Source organism: Haliaeetus albicilla, chromosome 8 (genome assembly GCF_947461875.1).
Source record: "Haliaeetus albicilla chromosome 8, bHalAlb1.1, whole genome shotgun sequence".
In the NCBI taxonomy this organism is placed as follows: Eukaryota; Metazoa; Chordata; class Aves; order Accipitriformes; family Accipitridae; genus Haliaeetus; species Haliaeetus albicilla.
The window spans coordinates 13,917,801-13,942,456 of record NC_091490.1 but is presented as its reverse complement, the minus strand read 5'-3'; the positions used below and the strand labels follow the sequence as shown (position 1 = coordinate 13,942,456).

General features: G+C 36.0%; 1 protein-coding gene across 3 annotated transcripts in view; it reads left to right on the top strand.

The window, feature by feature from the left end:
• The window catches only part of USP33 (ubiquitin specific peptidase 33), a 43,465-nt gene extending 30,598 nt beyond the window's left edge, over positions 1 to 12,867 (top strand). For all 3 annotated transcript variants that reach the window (XM_069789001.1, XM_009919837.2, XM_009919835.2), the window contains 7 exons: positions 172 to 298; positions 2,333 to 2,502; positions 3,867 to 3,948; positions 6,543 to 6,651; positions 8,558 to 8,660; positions 9,423 to 9,491; positions 11,877 to 12,867. In XM_069789001.1, coding sequence (XP_069645102.1) covers positions 172 to 298; positions 2,333 to 2,502; positions 3,867 to 3,948; positions 6,543 to 6,651; positions 8,558 to 8,660; positions 9,423 to 9,491; positions 11,877 to 12,034 — 818 coding nt within the window. In that variant the 3' untranslated portion in view covers positions 12,035 to 12,867. The remainder of the gene's footprint in view (positions 1 to 171; positions 299 to 2,332; positions 2,503 to 3,866; positions 3,949 to 6,542; positions 6,652 to 8,557; positions 8,661 to 9,422; positions 9,492 to 11,876) is intronic.
• Positions 12,868 to 24,656: the final 11,789 nt, after the last annotated feature.

The window sequence follows — 24,656 nt, the reverse complement described above, 5'->3', positions numbered from 1 at the left end:
AAGCTGATCCTGAGCTTGAGAGAAGTTAATATCCAGATCATGTCTGCTAGTGATTTAATATTTCTCCCATTAAGACTTGCTTTTTTTTGGACTTCCTTCCTTATCATGTATCGCAGAGTAAAATGGGCAGCTCTGGACACTTTTTAACAACTCTTGCTTCTAACACTCCAGGTGGACATTATATAGCTTATTGTCGCAACAATTTAAATAATTTGTGGTATGAATTTGATGACCAGAGTGTCACAGAAGTATCGGAATCAACAGTGCAAAACGCAGAAGCCTATGTTCTCTTCTATAGGTAAGAAATAAAAAGTACGATCATACTCATATAAGTCAGGTACATAAATAACTTCTTAAGCAGTTGGGCAGCTTTCAGAAATTAGCTGCCCCACAAAAATTATAATGGAAGAATTGGACCAACCAGAAAAGCCTATACTGGAGAGAGACTTAATCCTTCAGTTATGTCCTTAACACTTGCTCTGTCACTGCTAAAACACGTATGGGTCTTAAAATGAAAATTAAATCTGCATAAATAAAGCATAGTAAGATGACTAGAAAGAGAACTTTAAGCAACTGTTAGAACTAGCCACCAATTACCTCATTTTCAATTAGAGGAAAGTAATTCTGCGCAAGGGGCGGTTTTGCGCACAGACTCTTAACTGTTAGAGCTCTAAAGGGAATTGTGGAAAGTCTTTAGCAGATGGGATGTGTAACAACAGAGGTTTTACTGTGTTGTAGTTTAATTTCAGGGAATTTATAGGCTGGTCTTGTCCTGAAAGTTGAAGTGAAAGGCGAGAAGTCATGTTATTATCATCTTCAGTCTAAGGAATTTTTGTACTTGAAATAATAAAAGTAACTTAACTCAATTTACAAATTCTAAATTTCTGGTACTAAGATCAAATTTCCACTAGAAGGTGACCGCAAGATAGTTTGTCAGAGTTGCACAAGAAATAAGATGTGTTCTGAGAATGTTTTAACTTCCATTAGGAGCACTTGTACCTGCCACTGTCTGAGCTAAGCCTGTGAGTCTGACTCAGTAGGTCTTCTTTTAAAAGGAGTGTGGAATTCATAATGTATTGCCAAGAAAGAGCACTGTAGTCGATTGTGGGCAAACATATTAAAATAAATTATAAAATAATAGCATTCATAAAATTTGGTTTTAAAAATGAATATACCCACAAAACACTACCACACACACAAAACAGATGTTCTTTCAGCATTTTAGAAAGCTTAGAGTAGGTATATGCATTTTTAAATTACAGCTGGAAAATGAACTTACCTACTTGAATTTCATTTTCAGACCTTAAGGTTTTTGTTAAATAATTTTGATCTGAATTTAAGCAGGTAATGTATTTTAATTGGGTTCATAGCATTTGTTTTTTCCTACTCTTTTAGTCTTGTTTTGCTATACTATAAATAGCCTTGTTGCTATAGCCATTAGGTCTACCTGAAACTTTTCTATCAGCTATTTGAGTCAACTTTGAGCCCATAAATTAACTGAGGTGGCCCAGCTTTTGCGTGATGCTGAGTCAAGTTTCAGGTCAGAGTTTTGGAGGATGGAATGAATGGTTCAAACCTGCTTTTGGAGAAGAGAGATTCTATTCAATCTAAAAACAGGAGAGCAGAGATACTTCCACCTGGATAGCAACAACAGGCTCAATGAGAAAAGTAGGGAGATACAGGAAGTGTAGGGGAATTACCCAATCTACTTACTGTTCAACCTTACTTCTGAAGGTAAGTAAGGAACATCTGCCCAAGGAGTACTGCTTGCAAAACTTTAGCTCAAAAGATGCATAGAGGAAATGGGCAGGTGGGCAGACCCTTATCTCCTTCTCCTGTGGTAGTAATCACCTCTGCAGTATAGTCTGCTGTTTCTGTTGCAGTCCAACTATTTGCTTTCTCAGGCTGGTGGGCTGAATGAGAACTGTCAGGGATCTTTTGAGTTGTTGAACAAAGCAGGCAAAAGTTTCTTGTGAGCACGATAACACCTGTGCCATGGCTTGTCAGAACTAAGGACAAGCACAGGTTTAACAGAGCAAGTAGTCTCTGCTGCCCTTCCCTCTCTGTACTAACTGTGCTGACTCTTGTGACACATGGTTCTGTAATGAGATAGTCTAGGTTCCTGCCACACATTTAGGTGGGGGCTCTTGCTGTGCATAAAAGGTGCAAGTTTTTCACATGTTAAGTCAACTACTTCGTGCTAGTAGAACTTTGAAATATAGACGTGGCCCAGGTAATTTACTTGAAAGTACCGTTTTCTTTTCACAAAGTAAATTATCTGCACTGTACACAAGGATATGTATTTGTTTAATGATTTCTATTTCGGTAATAGAAAGAGCAGTGAAGAAGCACAGAGAGAGAGACGGAGGATATCAGGTCTACTGAATATGATGGAACCAAGTCTTCTGCAGTTCTATGTTTCCAGACAGTGGTTAAATAAATTCAAGACTTTTGCAGAGCCAGGACCAATTTCAAATAATGACTTTCTCTGTGTGCATGGAGGTGAGACTGTAACTGAGTATCATTTAAAAAGGATTTGTCTGTCGACTAGTAGCTATATAGGGATGTACACTTGTTTTAATTAAAAAGGGATTTGAATATAGTAAGTTCATATTATAAGTTCTATAACTTCTTCAGTAAATTAGAACTATAACTTCTAAGTAAATTATTTCTGTCATTTTAGTAGCTAACTAGTTGGAAATGATGCTGTGTGAAGTTCTCCTAATTTTTTTTTTCTTTTCTCTGCACACTTGATTTTGTTTATAAGCTTTCTTGATTCTTAGCAAGGAACAGTTTGGCTTATCTGCTTGCTTCCTAAACATGTATATTCCCATTTTTAAAAATCCTGTCACTTTATCATCATCCTTAATACTTTGTTCTGCCAGTCTAAATCTTTTTCTCAGCTACATGCTAGAAGCAACAAGAAGGTTTGAAAGCCGCAGGACAAAAAATTGGTCTGATACAGAGTATCCAGTGCATAGCAGTGTGAAAATAGAGTAGTAATTCTGTATATTTTGTATAGGAGCATAAAAATTTTGCATTGTGCTAGATGTTAATAAGAATGAGAGAATTACATTAAGCAAAACATATTTGGGGAAATATCCATATTTGAGTGCTAACATTCCAATAAATCATTACTATGTGGTGGTGTTATACCTATTTTCTAATAAAAAATACAGCTGTATTAGATTAGCAGTTAGAGGTACTGCCCCTGTTGCTGAACCAAACTTTTAATGTGGGAATATTGTGCCCCTGTAGCAATTTGCAGAGTGTGTACACGTGAGCCCTTGTGGCTGTGGCTTTCCTTTTGCAGGGTTACAGCAGATGACTCTTGTACAAGTGCCCAAACTATTAGATTTTCCTTATTCAAAAGAATTCCTGCATAGCACATTGCTGGTTACCATGTGCTTCAACTCAGTGCTTCTAATTCTGCAGCCCCCTCTATTTCTGCCTTGCTCAAAATGTTACTACTTTCAAGCATTCATGTTTGAAGTAATTAGAAAAGGTCTACAGCAAATAAGTGAATATTGAATAGACGGTTTGCTAATATGTTTACATGCATAAACAAAATATGTAATCACTCTTTAACATTCTAATTGAATACCTTAAGCATTTTGCAATCAGTATCTAAAAAGGATTCTAGCCCTTTAATTTTAATCTTTCATGTATTTTGCTTCTACTTTTTATGAACTTTTCAGCCTCATAAAAGACTAGAATTAGAGTGGTCTCTTTAAATACAGTAATAGATTATACTGTGGTAAAACTTGTTTCACACAATTTCTCTGAATTTATTGAAAGGTTCTGGGTTTTATTTTTTTATTTAGAGACCTCTAACTATTTTTTTGTTGTTGTTGTTGCTTCTGAAGGTGTTCCTCCCCACAAAGCTAACTTCATAGAGGACCTAGTTGTAATGCTACCTCAAAATATATGGGATAATCTGTATAGCAGGTAAGTTTTGTACTGTAACTGGAAAAAAAATCCAGTGATTCAGTTTGAGAGCAAATGTGCCAAGCAGCACAGACTTTAGAATTAGTGGCTCAGAAAAAAAAAAACCTCTAGGCACAAAGCTCAGTGAAGGGATTGCAAACGGCCAATTTATATAATTTGCTTGTGCAAAGTAATGCTAAAAGCCTCAGAAAGTAGTGTGTTACTGGGATAATACTTGAGTATTAAACCAATAAACATGTATGGTATGTACAAAATGATGCAAAGTAGGTCAGCAAAAGTACGCTTTGCAAGAGGTATTTTGAAAGACCTCTCTGTAGCAGCTTCCTGTTCTCTTGTTGGCTTGAGACAGCTTTTCTTTTATGTTGGCTTTGAATCCATAGCCTCAGCTGCCAGTACTGCTTCAAAATAACTTATATCTAAGCATTCTGTATAACTACTCCACACTTTTTAATGTAGATCAGGTTTAAGTGCTTGCTTATAAAGGAGGGATTCTTACAAGTTTCTCCTTTTAAAGTAACAAAGAGCTGCATAACAGCTTTGTTGATGACCTTAAGGACTCTGTATGGCACTTGCATTAAATATTTTTACCTGTTAATTTTCTGCCACCTAAGCACTATAGCTAAAGGGTTGGGATTTTTTTCTTTTAAAGTTTCAATGGACACAAATGAAAAATAGAAACAATTTCCAGCTTATTTCCACTTTCCTAGATGTACTGAATTTTTCTTCCAACCAACAAAGACATTATCCGTTTTCTGTATGCAGAGTTTTTTGTTATATCTGAAGGAAAATGTTTTTAAACCTCTCATTAATTTCCCTTCTCTATTAACTTTTTTAACAAGATGTCAAACTTCAATCATTTGATAGAAAAGTATAAGTCCCAGAGATGATGGGGTCCTCCAGATTTTGAGAGTAATCTACTAGGTAGAAAAGAGGTATGAATTGTTACTGCTAAACATTTGTCTGTTCTGTCTGGCTTCCTCTGGCACATGCACCCTTCAATATAGAGTAGTTCTGAAGCAACCATGTTTTGCTTTATGTCTTGCTGTTATCTGGGAATTATGGGAGAATACCATGGCTGCAGTGGTTAAGAATTTAGGGTGAGGAAGCCAAATATGGTGGAAGCTGACTTTTAATGAGATAACATTAAGGAAAAGGAGATATTCATCTGGAACACCGGTTGCCAGTCCATGTCCCAGTTATTTTGCTGCTCATGTGGCACTACTCCTTTTCAATTCCAAATTCAGAGTTGCTTCAAAATAATATAGTATAATCCATACTTGACCTATTTTAGTTAAAAACTTGTGAACTGATCAGTGCAGTCTAAAGACAAAGTGTCATCTTCAGAGGTGCAATTTAAGTGGTAGATGACCATTTTATGAAACATATGTCTTTGTTAAGTTGGGATTATTGAGTATATACCAAAAAACTTGTATATCGAAGTGCTGTTGGACTGAAATAATGCTTTAATTTTCAGTTAAAATACAACACTTCTGTATTTGGGGGAGGGAGGGGAGCACCCCAAATTATTTTTATGGACTGACAAACATACAAGTCTAAAAAGGGAAGAAAAAGCAATGCCTTCAATGGCAGAATTTTGTTTAATTTTTTTCACTAAGTAAACAATTATTTTTAACTCTTGCTTAAGTACTTTCATATTTTGAACTTTAATTCATGTTGCTATACTTAGGAGCACTCTCTTTTATCTCATTTAATGTAAGATTTTTAAAATAAAATCTGAAGTTCTAGAAGAGAAACGAAATTGGAAGAGAACACTGCTCTGACAAAAATAATTATTAAACTAGGAAGTAGAACCTGGAATATCTTTATCTTGATGTATATTTTAACCTGACCTTTCTGTTGTAGTAAATGCATCTCTTAAGGCTGATAGTCATTCAAGAATATTTTCTTTATCCGGCTTCTAGTTTCCAGGCTAGCAAATGGTGCCCATGTTTATAGTGATACGTATATACACACACACATGCACACCACACACATATATACACACAGACACACATATCTTTCTCTCTATATATCTATCACCTGTGCTTCTCAGTGACAGTGCCCCTGAAGACTTCCATGTATGCTGTTCCACGCAAGGAAAATATGGAGGGGAGGGTCATGGAGAATAACTTTTTAAGAACAAAACAATAAACAAGTTTGGAGGCTGGTGTCAGGGAGGTTGCAAACTGATGAAGAGCCTGCAATGGAATGGAGGAACATGTTTAAGAGAACTGACTGGAACATTTCCATATTCTGTTTCTTAGAGGTCTTTAATAAAATCACACATGGTGTGTATATAACAGAATACTTGCTCACTGACATGTTCTTCCCGTAGTAACACCTTTTCAAGTATGTGATGCAGCAGAGTTTGAGATAGCTTTAGGCAGTCAGAACTTGGAAGATGGTTGTGTCTTAGGACAGAGTACAAAATATTACTAGGAAAACACACCATGTCATTTGTGGATCAGTGAGACTAGTATGTATCAAACTTCTGTTACATATTATAAGAAGCTGACACTTGTGATGTCTACAGGTGCATGATCTTTTTATATGGTATTTTCCTCAAGGTTAATGGTTTTTTACTTTTACTGCAGGTATGGAGGAGGACCAGCTGTTAACCATCTGTATGTTTGTCATACCTGCCAAATAGAGTCTGAAAGAATTGAAAAAAGAAGGAAAAATGAATTGGAAATGTTTATTCGGGTAAAAAAGTAAACACTTATTCATTCTGCTTTTTGACATCACCTGATACTCATGACTTGACTGAAGGGGTTACCAGAAGTGCATAAGTGGTACCTGTAACAAATGGACTTTATTAAATGTCTGTATACCTATATAGAACCCCTTATTTCCTGTTGGCAACAGTAATGTTCTTGTGATATCCCAGATAACTGTTTATATGGAAATGTACTTGGAGAAAATATTTAATGTGTTTCTTAAATTGCTTTTTTATAGTATGGAAATAGAGTGCAGCCACATGAGCAGTTGTTCTTTCTACGCTGCCAGTGATCTGTTATGTGCAATCTGATAAGGTTTAAGTGCAATAATACTGTGCCGACAGAAGGTTAATCATAATCTTTATCTCTACTTCTAATTTTAAAGATATCATTAGAGACATAAACAAACATAAATAATTCAGTGTGAAGTAGATACCTTAGTATTGTAATGGATCTGTAAAATTAGTATCAAGCAGCTACTATATTTTCCATGAGTTAGAGATTTATGTGCATGAGTCTGGTAAAATAACTAATAGTAATGATTTTGTAATTCTTAAATCAAAAATGTGCTTTGAAGTTTTCAGTGAAAATAAATGCAGAGATATTGGAGTCCCATTTCTGCTATCTTAACTCATGAGAGGGAGAAAAATAGAATTGCAGATGTTCTTTCAGTTCTATCTGTGCTTTAATCACACTTCAGAGATTGTGTCACCTTTTCCATGTTTTAACTGCTATTTAAACTTTTTAGTAATTGATTTTTCTTTAGTCTGGGTTACCACTGGATAGTAATTATTATTAACAACATTGAGTGAACCTCATTTGCTTTTGTGATCAGTATTTTTCCAGCATAAACAATGATTATATGTGCACCATTGTGCAAGTATTGTTACTGGTTATCAGACAGAAAATTCTGTTGTCCTCTATAATGATTGCTTTAGGGAATGATTGCAGAACTTTCTCTTGCTGAAACCTTAGGAAGTTGTGTTGATGCTTTAGGTTCATGGCTTCAAGGTAGAAATATAACTATATTATTACACAGCTAAAAGATAATGGTTTTAAAGGTTTAAGTGACTTTTTGCATGTTCTTAATAACATTGTGAAAAGATCTGTACTCTCTGAAAAAGAATAAAATGTTAAACTTCTGAACATTTTAATTATAAAAAAAATCTTTTTTACAATGATAGAAACAAATTTATTTAAAGATTCTTTACTTAACTGTTTTTTTGTAATTTATAGTCACTTACATTGCCTTGCAACAGAAACTCAGAAAACCATGATGTGGTGGTTTTTTGTTTTGTTTTGTTTTAATTCTAAAATAGTAGGAACAAAAAATATTTCATGTTTGTTAACTGAAGCAAAGAAAAGTCATGAAAAGTCCCAGTGCATTAGTTCACCATGCCTTGCTTGGAATTGTACTGGCATCTGTTCAAAGTATTAGGGCAAAAACCAAACATAGATGAAGATATAGTTCATCACACAAAGGACCTTCCATAAAATTATGGAGCAAATCTTTCAAAACACAGTTTTGTTTTACTTTACAAAAACAAGTTTTCTGCTTGCTTTTGCTACTTGGAAGTTCAGCCTTCACAGTAATTATCCAATGGTGTCTGATGGGTAAGCACTTGTGCTTAAGAAGAACTTGTTGCTGTTTTCAGGAAAAAATAAGTAAATTCTCAAGTAAAAAATAAATCATCTTTTAATATGAAGACTACCACTACATCAAAATCTCACTGTGGGAATTCACCAGGTGTTTACTGTTCTGATGGTCAGTAGTTCTTTAAAATGTTCTGTAGCAGTGTAATATTATGCTGTTAATAATTGCAGTGGTTAAAAGAATTCAGTAGTTTAGAGAAAAAAGACAACAGAAAAACACGGCTTCTTTTTCCTTTCAGCTTAATAGAGCATTCCAAGAAGAAGAATCTCCATCAACATTTTACTGCATCAGTATGCAATGGTTCAGAGAATGGGAAGGGTTTGTAAAGGCTAAAGACAGTGGTAAGTTGTGCTCCATTTCAAATTATGGGTAGTCTTTTCTTTTTTTTGTTGTCCTGTAGTGGTACTGTTTCTGCTTTGGTAGAAGGCTGTAGGAAAAACAGATAGAGAAGGCAACAAAAGCTCTTAAAATAAACACGTAAGACATGGGGTTTATAGGTTACTAATATATCCAGGAACCAAATGACAGAATATAGTCAAATAATTCACACGAATGGATAATGGCATAGTTGTGGAAAGTATGTTTCTTGTTTGCAGAGGATTTGCTGTTACCAGCAGCAGGAAATTTGGATCTAAGTACAAGGGGGGATAGATTTTGCTGTGCAAACGGATAGGTAATGCTATGGCTTCTGGAGGAAGGGTGACCTCACTGTCACAACCTAAACTCATAGATAACTGAGTAACAACTATAATAATATTACTGTAGCCTACTTTAGGTGCCTCTAAAGTTTTGTAATGGAAACACTGATAAAATGTTCTACAATCTTGTCAGAGTCTGCACTAGGACAATTTTGCTAGGGGTAAGAATTAGGATTAATTTGTGTCTTACGTTGCTTGAAGACTTGCTGTAATCATGAATGCTTTGAAAAACTTTCTCTTAATTAAAATTCTGATTATCTTTTAAAAACTTAGAATGTACTGTTAAGCAGTACAATAACAAGCAGTAAACAAATGAACTACTTCTCCTTCCATTTGAAAATAGAACCTCCAACCTGCCACTTGTTTTCAGCTCTCCCAATTTTAATCATATCTCTGTTACACTAGATCCTCCTGGTCCTATTGATAACGCTAAGATTGCAGTAACAAAATGTGGAAATGCTGTTCTAAAACAAGGTAGGTGTCCAATGTTGATGCAGCTTTGGGCTCATGTGTTTGCTGAAGTTTGGAAAATTTATTATGAATTCTTTTTTTAACTGTTATTGAAAATGGCAATTCCTAGTGAATTTGTATTGTGTGCATTTAGGGGGGACCAGCTTATTCTTAAAATAAGAATTAGTATCTGCAATAGACTAATCCAAGTGCAGATGAGAGTGTAGGAGGTGCAGAGTAAGTTTAAAATGGTGAAAGTGTGCTTTGGCTTTGTATCACTTGGATTGATTTGGGTTTTCTTAATGTAAATTGGGAGATGCTTAGCTTTTAGCCTGTGTCATATATCTGTATGTAGTTATTTGAATCCTGAAACCTAATTTGAATTGAGAGCTACTTCTGACAGAGGGAAAGAAACCACAGTAAGTAAAAGCTGTTGCTCATTTTTCTGCAAGTTACTTGCCACTGTACATTGCAAAAACTACTCTAGCATGCAAAGATACAGGTTTTTTTATTATTCTTCACAGTCAGATGCTTAATACCATTTATTTGAAATTGGCAGGTACAGAGAAAAATATTCTAATATGGCCTGCTTTATGAAGACTTTAGACTTCCTATGAATATTTAAATTCATTGCAGCTTAGCTTAAAAAAAATAAAATTGAAGATTAAGATTAACATTTATTTAACTGGATTTTTTTCCCAGTTTAACTTAATGCCTCAGCTACAGTGGACCTACCAATGGCAGTTCACTGGAGGCCACTAGGCCCTGCGTAAACCTCACCAATTGTGAAATGTGAAGAGTGTATTTAAAAAAGAAGGAGTTCTTGCACTCATGAGTTTTGCAGTACGTTTTAATGATTTAAGTGCTAATGTAGAATTGAAATACAATGTATAAAGCATCTGACTGATGTGTAGCAAAAAAAATTAATCCTTTTAGAATCAATAATTGATGGCAAATTAGCCAGTTGTTGACTTACCTTCAGCTACGTTGATTCAAATTAGAACTTGGGTAGAAATGACAACGAATAGGCTGTGGAAACTTTGTCTCGTAAGTCATGAGAGAAGAGGTGGGAGTGCCACTAAATAGTGTACATTATTACATATTTCTGTGATACTGATCCTAGTGCATTAGTTCACGGTGCCTGTTCGGTTAAATCTGACCATTAGAAGAGCCGGAATCTGGATAAGGGGGTCAAGATCTGCCTTTGTGCCTAGAGAGATGGAGTTGTTTTTTGAGAACCTGAACTTAAATGAGTAGAACTGAGGCATAACATCACTAGTACTGGCACAGGATCTGCATCATGACTTCCAGATGAAGCTTTGCATGGCTGAGTTAGTGTAGGTAAACAAACATGCAGCTCTTTGTACCCTTCCTCTTTGGAAACTTTTTATACATAAAGTACAGTAGTAGGCCCACTGGAGCGGGTGGTGAGGATAGAAAAGTATAGGAGGTAGGGGGAGAAGTCCCCTTGTTATGGTGCTGCGGTTTTTTTGTTTGTTTGTTTTTAAGCAGGAAGGTGCTGAAATTAGGCTTAACAAGACAAATTAATAGTATCTAATAAGGATGTTGGTCGAAACTTGCTGCGGGGCAGGTTTTTAATGAGTTGCTTAAAGAAGAGGGAGTTTATTTTGGTAGAACAGGAGTTTGTTCTCTCTGCCTAGGTTACTGTGAAGAAATCACTTCAACTGTATCAGACAGGATCCCTGTGTTAAAACCTGGAGGGGCAATGTGCTGATGCTCCCTTGCCCTTTGCCACTATAAAAGGTTATGGAAAATCAGAAATGATTGTTGGATGCTGACTTGAGACAGGAGAGGGTCCTCTAGTCAAAGGAATGGAATGATAAGCAAAGACTTTAATTGGTGAATGAAAAGAAATCAGGCTGGCATACAAGGAGCATTAGAGGGGCTGTTAATGTCCTAACAGTGGTTTCAATCTGGGGTTCTGAGAATTTCACTGTGGTTCTCACACTTCTGTTCTTTACTATCAGTATTAATTTATTTGATGAAGCAAGAATCTTGAGTCCTTGAACTTTACTGTGTAATTGATGGGACTGCATGTCCTTATATTAATGTGAATCATTGTTTCCAGTGGACCAAGAGCTACCAGTTGTCATCTTTATTAATAAATATCAGATAAGATATTTATCATAGAACTTTCATGTGTTTTGTGCTTGAGGTATGTTAACTACTGGAAAATTTAGAGCAGGTAGTTGTAAGAATCAAGAAGTATAAAATTAACACAAAATATGTCATTGGGTTTGGCAGTTGGTGCAATATAAAGCACAAATTCAGCTTAAGGTTTTAAATTTGAATCTATATTCTTTTTTCTTTTTGTATCTGTTATAGATTTCAAAGAAATCATGAAAGAGTTATTCTAAATAGTAATTAAAATTTTAAAAATGTTTTCAGGTGCAGATTCTGGACAAATATCTGAAGAAACATGGAATTTTCTTCAGTCAATCTATGGTGGAGGTCCAGAGATTATACTCAGACCACCTGTTCCTCCTATAGAACCTGATATCTTGCAAACAGAGGAGAAGATTGAATTAGAAACTCATGGTCTGTAGCTATTGAGAAAAAGATGAACTTGTAAGGACTCCAGCTTCCTTACAAAATGCCCAAAATACATTCCTAAATGTTTTATTCTCCTATGTCTGGAGGCACAGCTCACTGGGCATTACATTAACTACAGAATAGTAAGTTGAAATATGTATTACAATTTGTTTAAATAGAGGCTGTTTCTCTGTTTTGGAAGGCATGTGGCTTGTACATTTTGGAGTGTTTGGTCAATGGAAAAAATGTAATTTCTGAACTTTCTGGTATAAGTCAAAATCCTGTTATATCCTTAGACTTGAAAAATGGGGACAAATTTTAGAGATGTTCAATAACCCTTCTGATTCCTGATTGGGCTTCTGATATCTACAAACTTTTGTCTGTCTTAATTTTACAGTCTTGAGAAGCCTAGGTATATGGGGAGTATATTTTAAATGGATTGCAATCAATGATAAAGAAAAAGGATTTTAATTTCCTAAATGCTCAGGAAAAAAATTCTCACTTATTTTGCACTGTAAGTATATGAAATGTGTAGTATATAACATCCAAATACTTATTGTATTTGAATGGATCAAACATAAGTGTAGACTGAATATTGTTTTAGTCAGCAAATGTCATAACTTATTACCTACTGAATTTTACATCTTATTATAGTCTTCTGTAACTCTCTATAAACCTGGCTAGTGTCTTTAATAGTATATGTGACAAAAAGATTTAGTCTTCTCTAGGGTAATGTTTGAGAGCATGAAGTGTGAAATGTAAAATGATTATGGACATGAGTGATATAAATTTCAGAAATTAAATTGTCTGGTCTCTTGAATTACATTCATAAACAGTTCCATTTGAAGGATTTTATTGTATTGTTAAAAATTTTCATTGGCATGATGACCTATAATGTCAGAAGCTGGATAAAGTGTATATATTGCAAAACTTTACTGAATGATTCATATTGGAATGCAGAATGGCACTTGCTCTTGTTTTTGCCTGATATTGTTACCAAATAAGCAGCATTATTCAAGGCTGGATCAATAAAAAAAAAAAAATTAAACTGTGGAAGAGGCAGGGGGGAAGCTTTCTTAAACGTTTTTATTTATTACATCAATACAAAAACTTTTGAAGTAATGCTGTGGTACTGCTGTTACACCCACATAACTATGTTTCTTGACCACTTTATGTTTAGGCAACGATGTTGACAGTTCTAGCTCCAAAGTAAGAAAATGCTGACATAACATTCTTCTGGATAATTTTATATCTAGTATAAAATCAAACTGGTTTTGAACTTTGTAAACCACTTAAAGCCATTCTGGTTAAAAAGCCACCTAAAAGAGTCCTAGAGAAAGTGTCCTCTAACCTTAAGTACTTGGTAATGTGCCATGTAGGAGTCAGTTCTGTCTGAATGTAAATCCCAGTATTTTCCTCAGCCTACCTGAGAAAAACTAGAACTAAAAACACAGCAGAGCAAATAAAAGGGGTAAAAGGACAGCAGTATGAAGCCAATGATTATATGTTTGGTACATAAGGAAAACATTTTTCAATTTTAAACTGTATTGCAGGTAACTCTTGGCCAGCCTGTTAAGTTTCTGAACTTTTATGTAAGTGTTCTTCTTTAAATTCCAGAGGAGATCATGGGACATTGGCAGCTGAGAAGCCTTGCATGTACATCGGTGTAAATGTAAAGAAACACTGAGCAGAGACTTTTAATGTCTTGACAAGGTGTTTGGACAATTTTATATTAGTAGATAAGGCAACTTGAAGTTAATATCAAGTTACCCCTGTATCTACAAGGTAAACACATCAGTTACTACTACAGACTTGTCTTACTTATTAAGGTAAAGTTGACTTGCCTATGTACAGTCAATAGTTACTTGCTGACTTTGGCCTGTGTAAGGCTGTTCTAACTTCCCACCTCCAGTTTTGTCCTTTTTTCATATTAGGGTGATGAAACTAAACTTGGATTTATACTGTCTTATTTTAACTTTTTTTAAAATTTTTTTTTCTAAGGTTTTATCTCATTTAAGCTATTCTTAAGGTTCTCTAGCATACTAAAGCTAAATAGCAATGAATAGGTCTGCATACTTTAGGGAAGAATTTTTCCTACATGATATTCTTAACTGGAAACCTGGGAAATATCTTTTTTGGTTAAAGCACTGTATGGTGGTCAGGTTTCCCAATTTATTCAATGTTTTCATTAATAATCTGGATGGTGAAACAGACTGCCCCTGTAAAACTTGCAAAAGAAAAATGGATTGAGTGTTAAGGACATCAGCTTGTTGGGGAAATGAAGCAGTTCTGTGCTAAGTATTCTGGGTATTACAGCAGATCAGACTAAGAGTTAAAATCCAGTGATACCAAAACAAAACCTGTTCTGGGTAATAGTAACAAAAGCATCAGATGTGAGGCACAGGAGGTAATTATTCTGCTCTACTTGGTGCTGTGCTGCTTGTGAGAACTCATCTGTACTGTTCCCAATTTTGGATGCTACATGATGATAAATACAAGTTGAGGTTATTTCAGAGAAGAGCAACAAGACTCAGTGTTGAAAATGAAGTTGTTCTCTCACTTAAAAGGATGCTGAAGGTGCAACACTTCCAGTGTGGAGATAATTGGTGGATAATAGTGAACAATTTTTCCTAGACGAGTAGGGATATTTGCCTCAGCTTTATCAATGGTGACTTCTGCTGGGTTTAGGTAGCCTATTAGAAATCTAGAAATCTTCTAGCAGTTTTGCCAGTCTTTTCCACTGGGTTTCTGGGAATCCATAGTCAAACATAATCTTAAACTTTGATGCACATAAATCAGTAACGAGACACTTAAAACTAGCAGAGTTTGTGAAATGCCTCTATCACTGCAGTAAAAGGCATCTTCACACTACAACTGTTTGTCATGCTTTAAAAAAAAAGAAAAGAAGAAATCCAGAGTTTGCAGAGATGAAATAGATGTGTTTGTGTTTAAGACAGTTCCAAAGAGATGACTGTCTTGCTTTTAGCCCTTTGAGAGCTCTACAAGGGATTTTATGCCACAGAAATGGAAGTAGCCTTTTAAAGTAAGACAGTGTGGGAGAACTCCCGATGGATGGCTTGTGTATGCTGGAAGGAAGGCAACAATTCAGAGAATAGGTAAAGGAGAAGCCTTTACTGTGAAGAGCTGTCTGATTTGCAGCAGAGAAAGAATGCATCTCGGCAAGGGGCTGTGGAAATTATTTTTTTCCATAAGCCTTTCACCAGACTATTTGGATTCTTTGTTCATTTGTTTCCAGTTGAGGAAACACAGCAATGTGTTTGGGTGCCAGGGAAGCTGTCATTTCAAGAAGGGAAAAATCCAGTGGAGTCCTTGTTTTAGGCCTGGGAATCTAGATTTGAGCTGTTAAAAGCCTGCTGTTCAGTCTGGTAACTTTAATCCTCTCTTCTGGAGAAAACTGCATGGGGGATGTGGGAAATTTACCAGCTTAAACCTTGATTTCTCTAAATTTGTGAAGTTTTTTTGCAAGTAGTATAGGTATAATTGTTCATCTGAACCCCCAGCATCGAGGAGAGTGCTTCAGATACTGTGTGATGTAGCTGAACAGTGTAATTGGAGGGAAGAGATTAGTGGAAGAGCTATTGAGTTACTCAGTAGTAAAATAAGGCACTTCTATAATATGCTTCAGAAGTGACAGCTAAGTAGTCCGTCTGCTTAATAAAGTAAATAAAAATTACCTGCTTGTTAGCTGTAAAATTATCCCATGTTATACTTTTACTGACTTAAAGGACAGTCTCTTCCTTTCCTGTGACTGGAACATCAGGAAATGAAGGAAGTTCTGAAGACAATTCTGTGATGCAAATTCATTGTTTAACTTGGGTAGTCCAGAAGGCTGTTTCTGCAAGTATAATCTAAATTACTCCTGTGTCTAGGGATAGATATATAGAGAGATATATATAAATGCACATAATCTATTTCTCCAGTCTCTTAATTGAACTGTGGCTGGAGGCACTACAGTAATTATTTTTGGTTCTATGTTGGAATAGTGATCTTGAGTAGATACATCCAATAAAGGTTGTTTTCTGTTTTCAAATAGATAAATGACACTCAACTGACTGATGTAATGAGTGTCAGCCTTCCCAACAGTAATGGCCTGAAAGTTTGCTAGGTAAGTTAGAGACTTCATACACTGTTCAAAAGCTGTATGAAGATAAGATGAAAAAGGGTAAAAGCTATTTTTATTAATTCATATCAGATGGACTCAGAACCATTTTGATAACTCTATTTTATTTGAATACTGTTGTAATTGTCAGCTGTTGAGCTGCCTGAATGCAGCAAAAACATGTTTTAAAGTATCCTCTAATACCTATTTGACAAAAACTGCTGTAGGGTAAGCCCTCTGTGGTGAGACACTACACACCTGCCAAATCTGAATTCAAGGGAGAACAGCCACACCCATTTTTGCTACCCATCCCTGACAGTGGTAAAGAGATCTTGCGTTTGAATCTGCTCTGTCTAGGTATTGTACTATGACTTACAAACCTACTGTATGCAGCTGGGTCAATGGAAGCTAATTTATTTAGGTTTTTTTTATGTAATTAATCTATTTCTTCTCCCTGGCGATATCATATTTGATGTGGAAGTTCTAGTCTGTTTGGCTTTGCTCAGAAGTCACAGTCCTGTGGGAATGCTTACCATTCTATCAACAGAGCTGTGCTGATAGAAATTAACTTCTGACTAAGCTATCCAAGTAGAGATGTCAAGATTGGAGCTAACAAGTAGTAGTGCATTAGTCCCTACTCTGGAGGCTAGATGATAACATACTCTTAGAAATCTGTCCTTCCAGCAGAGTGCAACACTCAGTGACATCTGAAAGAATTTATATTTGGAGCCTTTTGTAAATTTGTATGGTCCCATATTTTCCTAAAGAGCCCCAAAGCAGGGTAATTTCATGTCAGTACCTGTTGAGTTAGTGGTATGTCCCACTGACAGTGGGATATCAGCATAAAGTGTTAGAAATATCTTTGGCTATAGAAATATATTATGTGGATGAAGCAGTTTTCATTGGTGGAGCAAAAGTTAAATATGCCCATTTAGGCCTGAATTTTTGCTATGAAATCTGGTGTAATTTGATGTGCTATGCTAATGCATTATGTAAGAATCCTGCTTCTCAGATTCAAAACTTATATAGTGATTGGCTTTTTCTAACACAAGATATCCTAGGTTTTCTTAAAAGGACTAAAGCCAAGATGCTTCTTTCAAGTTAATATAGGCATTTATTTATAATGTTACTGCTAACATTTGATTTTTTTTTTTGATTGATAGATTATCTTGTTATTCATCACGTAAGGTCATTTGGAAAAGCAAACCTAAGATTTGGAAAATTTACAGGAAAACTTACAGACTATCTGCTTAAAGGGGCAAGTGGTTGCTTCCTATTTGCCATACAAATATTTTATACTGAAATAAGAAAATTCTGTTCCATTTATTCCTTTTGAATTCCCTTCATACATCTGGCTTAGTGCAGTCTAAGCAGTTTTCTCACTGAAAACCTTTCAGCTCTTCATTTTGCCCAGGAAATGAGTAAAACAACTAGGCTTTTTCATTCTTCCAAACAGATGGCTTTTCTGGCTTCCCTCTCTACTTAAGCCATCCAGAGCTGACAATTAGTAGCAGGAAGCAAAATAAGAGTTCTAGATTTCTGAAGTGTCACAAAGAAAGACAAATCACTTTCAGCATTATTTCACAGAAATTACCTGGTTGCAAACAAACTTGGCTTATATTAGCTTTCAAAATCTAAGCAGATTAGAAAACAGCCTTGATCAGTAAGAAATTTGAAAGCGCTATTCTCATTAATGGTGAAAAGTATAACTTGTTTTCTTGAATATATTCTATAATATATATATCTGTTTAAAACATGTGACTTGTCTTAAGATAAGAATAGCTTCAGCCTAGCTTTCAGCCATTCAACAAAGCGACAAGGCTATTTCTCCATAAAAAGCAGTGTGAACACTGCCACACAGTAAGATAAAATGTCATCTGTTTATAATACATTTAATATTACAGATGTTTGCTTACAATAGCAGTCATGTTTTTCATAGAAAAGCTGGTATTATTTACTCTATCACGAAAGTTTTCTCTCTTCTAAATCTGTGTCACCTGAGACATGCAGCTAGAAAAAGAAGGTCCATTTGTGAGAAACATATCACTGATGTGTGTGATAGGTTTTATGGGTTGTTAGTGATACCACATGCCAAATCACTTGATGACAAGTTTCCTTATAAGGGTCATAGATGGGTATATGTTTGGACTTAAGAAAATGCAGTAGGAACTTGATCATTCAAGTAGGACAAGTATAAGATGAATAAGCAAGAAATTTCATTTTCTGACTTGTTCAAGATTGAGTTGATTAGCTAAAAAGGTACAAGTTCTGGTTGTTGAAATGAGTGGACATGAGGAAATAGAGTTGACACTTACTGATTATATACTACTATAAAATGAACTGTCAGTGAAAAAGTAAAGTTGGAGTAATAGGAATACACTGGTTGTTTATGCAGTTTTGATATGCCTTTATGCAATGTTAGTGAATCTCAAATCACTTCTGTTTCTCACTAGTCATTTGTTCAGCAGCATAGGAGGTGCAAAAATCAAGCAGTCACCATCCACAAAATGCTTCCATAATATAAATGAAGTTGAGAAGATTTCATTTCCAGATATGTTCCTTTTTCTCACTTGGAACTCACAAAGAACTTATTATACGTTAAGAGCTTTAGTAAGATCCATTTTTGGAATAACTTACCACATGAGAAAGTAAATCTTAAAGTACTTTGTTGAGAAGAATAAGGAGGGCAGAGGAGAGGAAGCATTTGATTCTTACAAGTAAGAAAAAACTTAGCTCAAAATAAATTGTCAGTTGTCAAAAATAGCAATTTTTGTCTCTTATCTCATAGGACAATGCCAAGACCTTTTCATTTTCATTGTTCTTGAATAGTTTTGCCCAGAAATGAATATTTTTCTAGGTGACTAATTTTGTTCTGTCCAGTGTGGTTTTTAATGTACACGCTAAAACAAGATGTCCTGGTTACCATGGTGATACATTGCTTTCCCCCCTCTTCCCCCGGGTGTCTGTTAAAATGCCAAACCCAAATGAACAGAGATGCAGCACTTGCTCATGCTGTGAATGCATGTTAGTTTCCACCAATGCGCACACCTTCTTTTTAGGACCAGAAGTAAGACTACTTTGAGATTTTCAGCTATAACAAAAGAACTGCGCTTGTACATGCCAAATTGCTAATTGATTGGCAGCTATTAATTCAGTTAGACAATATTTTCAATTAAATTTCTAGTCCAGTACTGAGATTTTTATATTTGGACTGACTTTACAATTTAACTGTAGAAGCAAGAAATATGACATTTATTTAGCTATGAACACTTCTTTAGTGTCCCATCTTCTGAATAATTTTTGGTAAGGAAAATGTATTCTTTCCTACCTTGTTTGTTTGTAGTATAATTAATTGGCTTTCCAACCAAGCAGGGTAGTGGAGGTAATTTATCTCTTAAACTAGATCAGTAGCAATCTGAACTTCATGTGTGACCTTGACTTCACATGCTCAAGTGCAGAGGCTAGTCTTCCTGGGCTCTTTCTGTAGATACTGAAAAAGATACAGGTAATGGAGGCACTTTCTGGGCTTCTGGTCTGTAAGCTGTCTCCAGAAGGTGTAAGTTTCCTGACCGCACTGTCAACCTAAATCTGAAAAGTGCCTACCCTCCATTCTGGATTTGAGCCCTGAACAGGGATCTCTCCTTCTTAAACTGTTAGTGGTGCTGGTGTCCACTCTTGTGTGATGGCAATTAGGTTTAAATAAAAATTCAACCTTTCACCTCCTGTATGAGAGGGCCCTAATCACAAGCTAGGCTTGTCTTTAAAAAACTTTTCTGTTTGGAAAAAAAACATGCCTAAAGGCTAGGCAGAAATGTGCCAGGTCTCTTTTTTTTATTTTATTTTTATTTTTTCTAGATTTTACTTGAAAACTTCTAATCTGTGTTTTTCTGGTTTACATTGACATACTACATGCTGCTCGGTTTGAGTAACAATAGAGCCCTTTACTGTGGTCTAGGACCTGAAGAAATATGCAAGGTAGTCAAAACAGTAACAGGGATATTCCATGACCTGACACATCTTTATGTAGGTTGTACATAATTCAAAGTATTAGTGCAGAACCACTAATACCTGAGAGTGCTCCAAACATGAAACAAAGGGAAGTTTCTAAAGGAGAGGGGAAAGATAAAAGTGATTGTTTGGATAGGCTGTAAGGGATAAAACTCCTGGAGTAAGCTAACTAACTCTAAAAGTCACTGCTGATGTGAACACTCCAGTAAGGTAACTATTAATGTAGACTCCAATTTTTCAGTAGCCTTAGGCAGAAACACCTGTGCCCATATAGGTCCAGCTCCCATTCTAATCTGATTTAGTCAAAACTTCCCTGTCTCATATATGTGAAATCTTCCAGAACCTGGAAGTCTCTGGACAGTTGTTTTCTCAAAGCCTGAGTCAAAGTTTATACACTAGAATAACAACATGCTCAAAGTAACTGAAATAAAACAAGTAAGAGAATAGAGTTGATTTAAAATATTTTAGATACCAATATTTCAGTTTTGAAATATAAAACCTCACTCATGAGCATTAAAAACTAAGAAGTAGAATACATTCTGAAAAACAAGAAGCTTCCTTCTTGGTATACTGCTTTTATGTTTCATGAGTTCCAACCTGGAATTCTTTTTTTAATAATGCACTACAGTCTAGATATCATTTCATATCTACCTGACTTTGAAACCCCTACTGAAATTAGAAAAAGCCATTTAAATGGCAATATCTCATGTGTGAGGAGTGGTTATACTTTGTACTAAATATAGTCTAATTAATTTAATTATTAAAAATAAGTATCAGATCTACTTAACTGCAACTTTTTAGACCAATTTGGATTAGATTGCCCCTAATTTAAATATACAGGCATAAAATGGAAATAAACTAATAACTTCCTAAATGCGTTTAACTTTTGTAATTGGCAACTTGCTTTTTCAACATGGACTATGACATCTTTCAGTAACGGAAGTCAACTCTGCAGTAGTCTGTGTGGGTTGTAAGACTCGTAAATTGCCTAATGTACGTATCCTTTATCAATGACTGGAGATTGTTCTGTATAATAAAGAGTTAAAACTTTGATTTCCCCCTGCCTTGTTCGCACAAAAAAACCAAGTGTCATAAAAACAGACATTCTAAATTTATGGCTGGAGCGGATTTATTTTGAGTAGTTATCAGATGACCACTTATAATTGTGTGTAATTTACCACAATTGCATTTTTTTTCAATTATGATTTTAGTAATTTTTTTATTATTACTTTTGGCATGCTGACTCCCATAACTACTGTAAAGTCTTTGTCCAAGTAGTATTTGAAGTAGTGAAAATATTAAAGACATGCATTTTGTTACTATGTTACTGAATTGATAATATTGTAAATTTTAATAAAAGTTGTGGCAAAAAGCCTGTACAGTCTGATGAAAACTGGCTACTGAAGCCACACCAAAATGAGTCAGTAGATTTTATTTTTTTTTTAAGTTTAGACACAAAACAATTTTGTTTATCTAAAGCATTTTGCTTCAGGTAAAACCACTGAAAATGCTTTGTTGTTGATGATATTAAGAGAAATGTAGCCTTTCTCATATTTGTTCTTTACACATATGGTAGCATGAATGAAAAAAAAATTTAGAATTTAGGGCTCTCCAGGGAATACAGCAGGCAGAACTGAGCAGCAGAACAGAGGACCTGTAACAAAACATGAAGTGATTCTGTGCAAGGATGGACATTAAAGCAGAAAATGGTCTTAACACTGTTAAAATTTTTTTTGTTTTTTTTTCTTTTAGCTCAATAAAAACTTCTCTTTTATAATTTTAAGTTATTTTCTGTAACTATTGTTGGCATTTTCTTCTCAAGAATGTAAATGCTTTTTCTTTTTTTCTTTCAGAAATATGTAAATACAAATCCAAAACACCACCTGTGAAGTACCTACAAACAAAATGACTGAGGTGGTAAAGTTATTAGTGCAGAGACTTCTGCGTGTTGTGCTGAGCCAATTCGCATCCAGTCCAGGATGGCTTATTAGGTTTGGGCCATACTGTGGAAGTTGACCCTACTGAACATAAGCTGGCTTTAGGAAGATTCTCTCTGCTCTTGTCCAGGGCTTACTGTGCAGCCACTGGAGTAATTCCACACAACCAGCCAGTCCAGTACGGCTTCCCTTGAGTCAGAACAAATAAGCCTGAGCTGAACTCTGGAGATGAATTCAGCTATAATCTTCCTTGTCCTGTATGCCCTTTTTAAGAGCCAGTGTAGATCTAGAGCTGTATCCAAGAACATAAGCCCTGTTTTGACTGCAGTGTTGGGTAGCAAGCAGTAATAGCTTGCTAATGCTGTTCTTGGGGCATGGTGTAAAGATACCAGAGTAGCTGTCACAGAGCTACGTAGATGTCTTCAGGATCAACTTCTCAATTGTGCTGAGTTGTAGAGTGAACTTTGTTAATCTTTTGTCAGAAAAAGAAACACATTTAATTTGCTCTAATAATAGGAGAAACAATTAAGCCATTTCATGGATTGAGATAGGTGAAAACAGAGATGCTGCTGCTGAAAGCATGAGCCATGTAACAGTTTCATCAAAGCTGGACCTTGTGGTCTTAGGCAGTTCTCTATGCACAAACTTGAGCTGAAGTTTCAGTGATGTGGAGGGATATAAAGCATCTCAGCTCCTGATTTTGTAGAAAGTACTGGCCTGGGGGAGGGTGGCTGATCTAGTATTTTTTAGCTTGTCCCATTGTAACGTGCTGAAAAGCTGTCATTAATGCCATTTTCTCTTGATCAGAATAGTGGGTGGTTTTGTGGTTTTGTTGGTTGTTTTTTTTTTACTACCACCATTGATGAGACCAGAGAAATTTTTATCACCCTATAAATGAGTAATAGTGAAGGCTGCCCATAATAAATACAACTACCAATTATTGGTACAAGATAGATGCTGTAGCACAAATGAAACTGTAGCCACAAGACTTAGGAATGTGATATAGTTTGGGGTAGGGTATATAAGGAGCAAGGGAGACTGACTGGAAGTGCAGATGTACTGGAGAAAGCGATGTGGTGCTGCTAGACAGGAGCATATTCCTTTATACTTAGTTAGGAATTATTTAAAAGCTGCTATAGGATACTCTGGGGAAGGGGCTGCAAGATACCATCAGTGGATGAAAAAGAAGTTTTGAACTTTGGGGACAACAGAGTGGATGTAGAGCCCCAGCCAGCTTCAAACAAAGCAGGTTTCTCCAGAATTAAATGTAAACTCTCTTGGGCAGAGTTCTTAGTAAACCTGCTTGATCTCAGTTCTTACTACACAGGGGCTGCTTTTTTCTTCTTTGCATATTGTTAATTTTCCTCTGGAAGGTTAGCTGAGCCAAACTACCCTGTAGATACACAATGGCTGGATTCAATCCAGGGAAAAGCAGGGGGCATGTAGAGGTGGGGCAAGAGCCTCAGGAGTATCCCTTTCATTAGCAGGAACCATTACCTGAAACATCACACCATTAACAACAGTTGTTCTTTGTTATCATCCCATCACTAGACATTATTGCTTCTTAGACAAGATGGCAGAATATAATATTTAAGTCCTCCTCGGTGAATTCAAGGCAAATCCTGGTGCAGGGTGTGGTTAGACAATATAGTTCGACTGGTTTAATCCTGTTGCCAAAAAGTTACTGCTGCCAGAAGAGGATTGTCTTGTTCCTCCCCTCTACTGGCAACACTCCCTTACCTCCACCTCCCATGCTGGCTCTCTTGTCAGTCTCCACGGTGAGCCAATGCAGCTTATTTTCTAGCTGAAACCTAACACACCAGAAACAGTTTCTTGGCGGTTTAGGAGGTCTGGCTGGTTTACCGTGTGTGTAGATGAGCACCAGAGTGGGCAGTGGGAAAGACTGGGGGCAGGGAAGATGGGGGAAACAGAGCTGCCTTGTGTGTCAGCAAGCCATCTGATTAGGTCGGCTCTGTTGCTCAACTGCACCCTTCAATGGCCATGGGAATTTGAAGAAAAAATATCTATAAAAAAAAAAATCAATTTTGCACTGACGCAGCTGAGAAGAACCCTCAGTTCTACTGTGAAAGTACTAACACTTGTCTGAAATGCAATATCTTCAGCCACTGCAGCTGTTTAGCTAGCTGAATACATTTTTAAATGGATTGCAATTCACAACATTTTCATGCTTACACATGCTCCTGCAATAACGCAAAAAGCACCATTCCTCTTTCAGATTCAGGCACACAGACACAAGACTGCCTGAGAACAGTGGTACAGATCCAAGAAAAAAAATTTCCTTCCCTCTCTTGTGGGATTTCAGTTGTTTTGAATCTGATCACAGGAGAAGACTTCCAAGTCAGCAAGATGCAAGGAAAAGTGAGAACTGCTTGGGAAAGTGGAAAAGCTACCAAGGTTTTTCTGCAGACTCTGGCATCGCAGAATGAGTGTGTCTGTATGACTAGACTTGCAATTTTAGCAATTAGGATTTTATTAAATCTGCTTTCTTTACAGAAGTATCAGTCAGTTGAATTACCATGCAGCCAGTAACTACTTTTAAAAGCAGTTGAA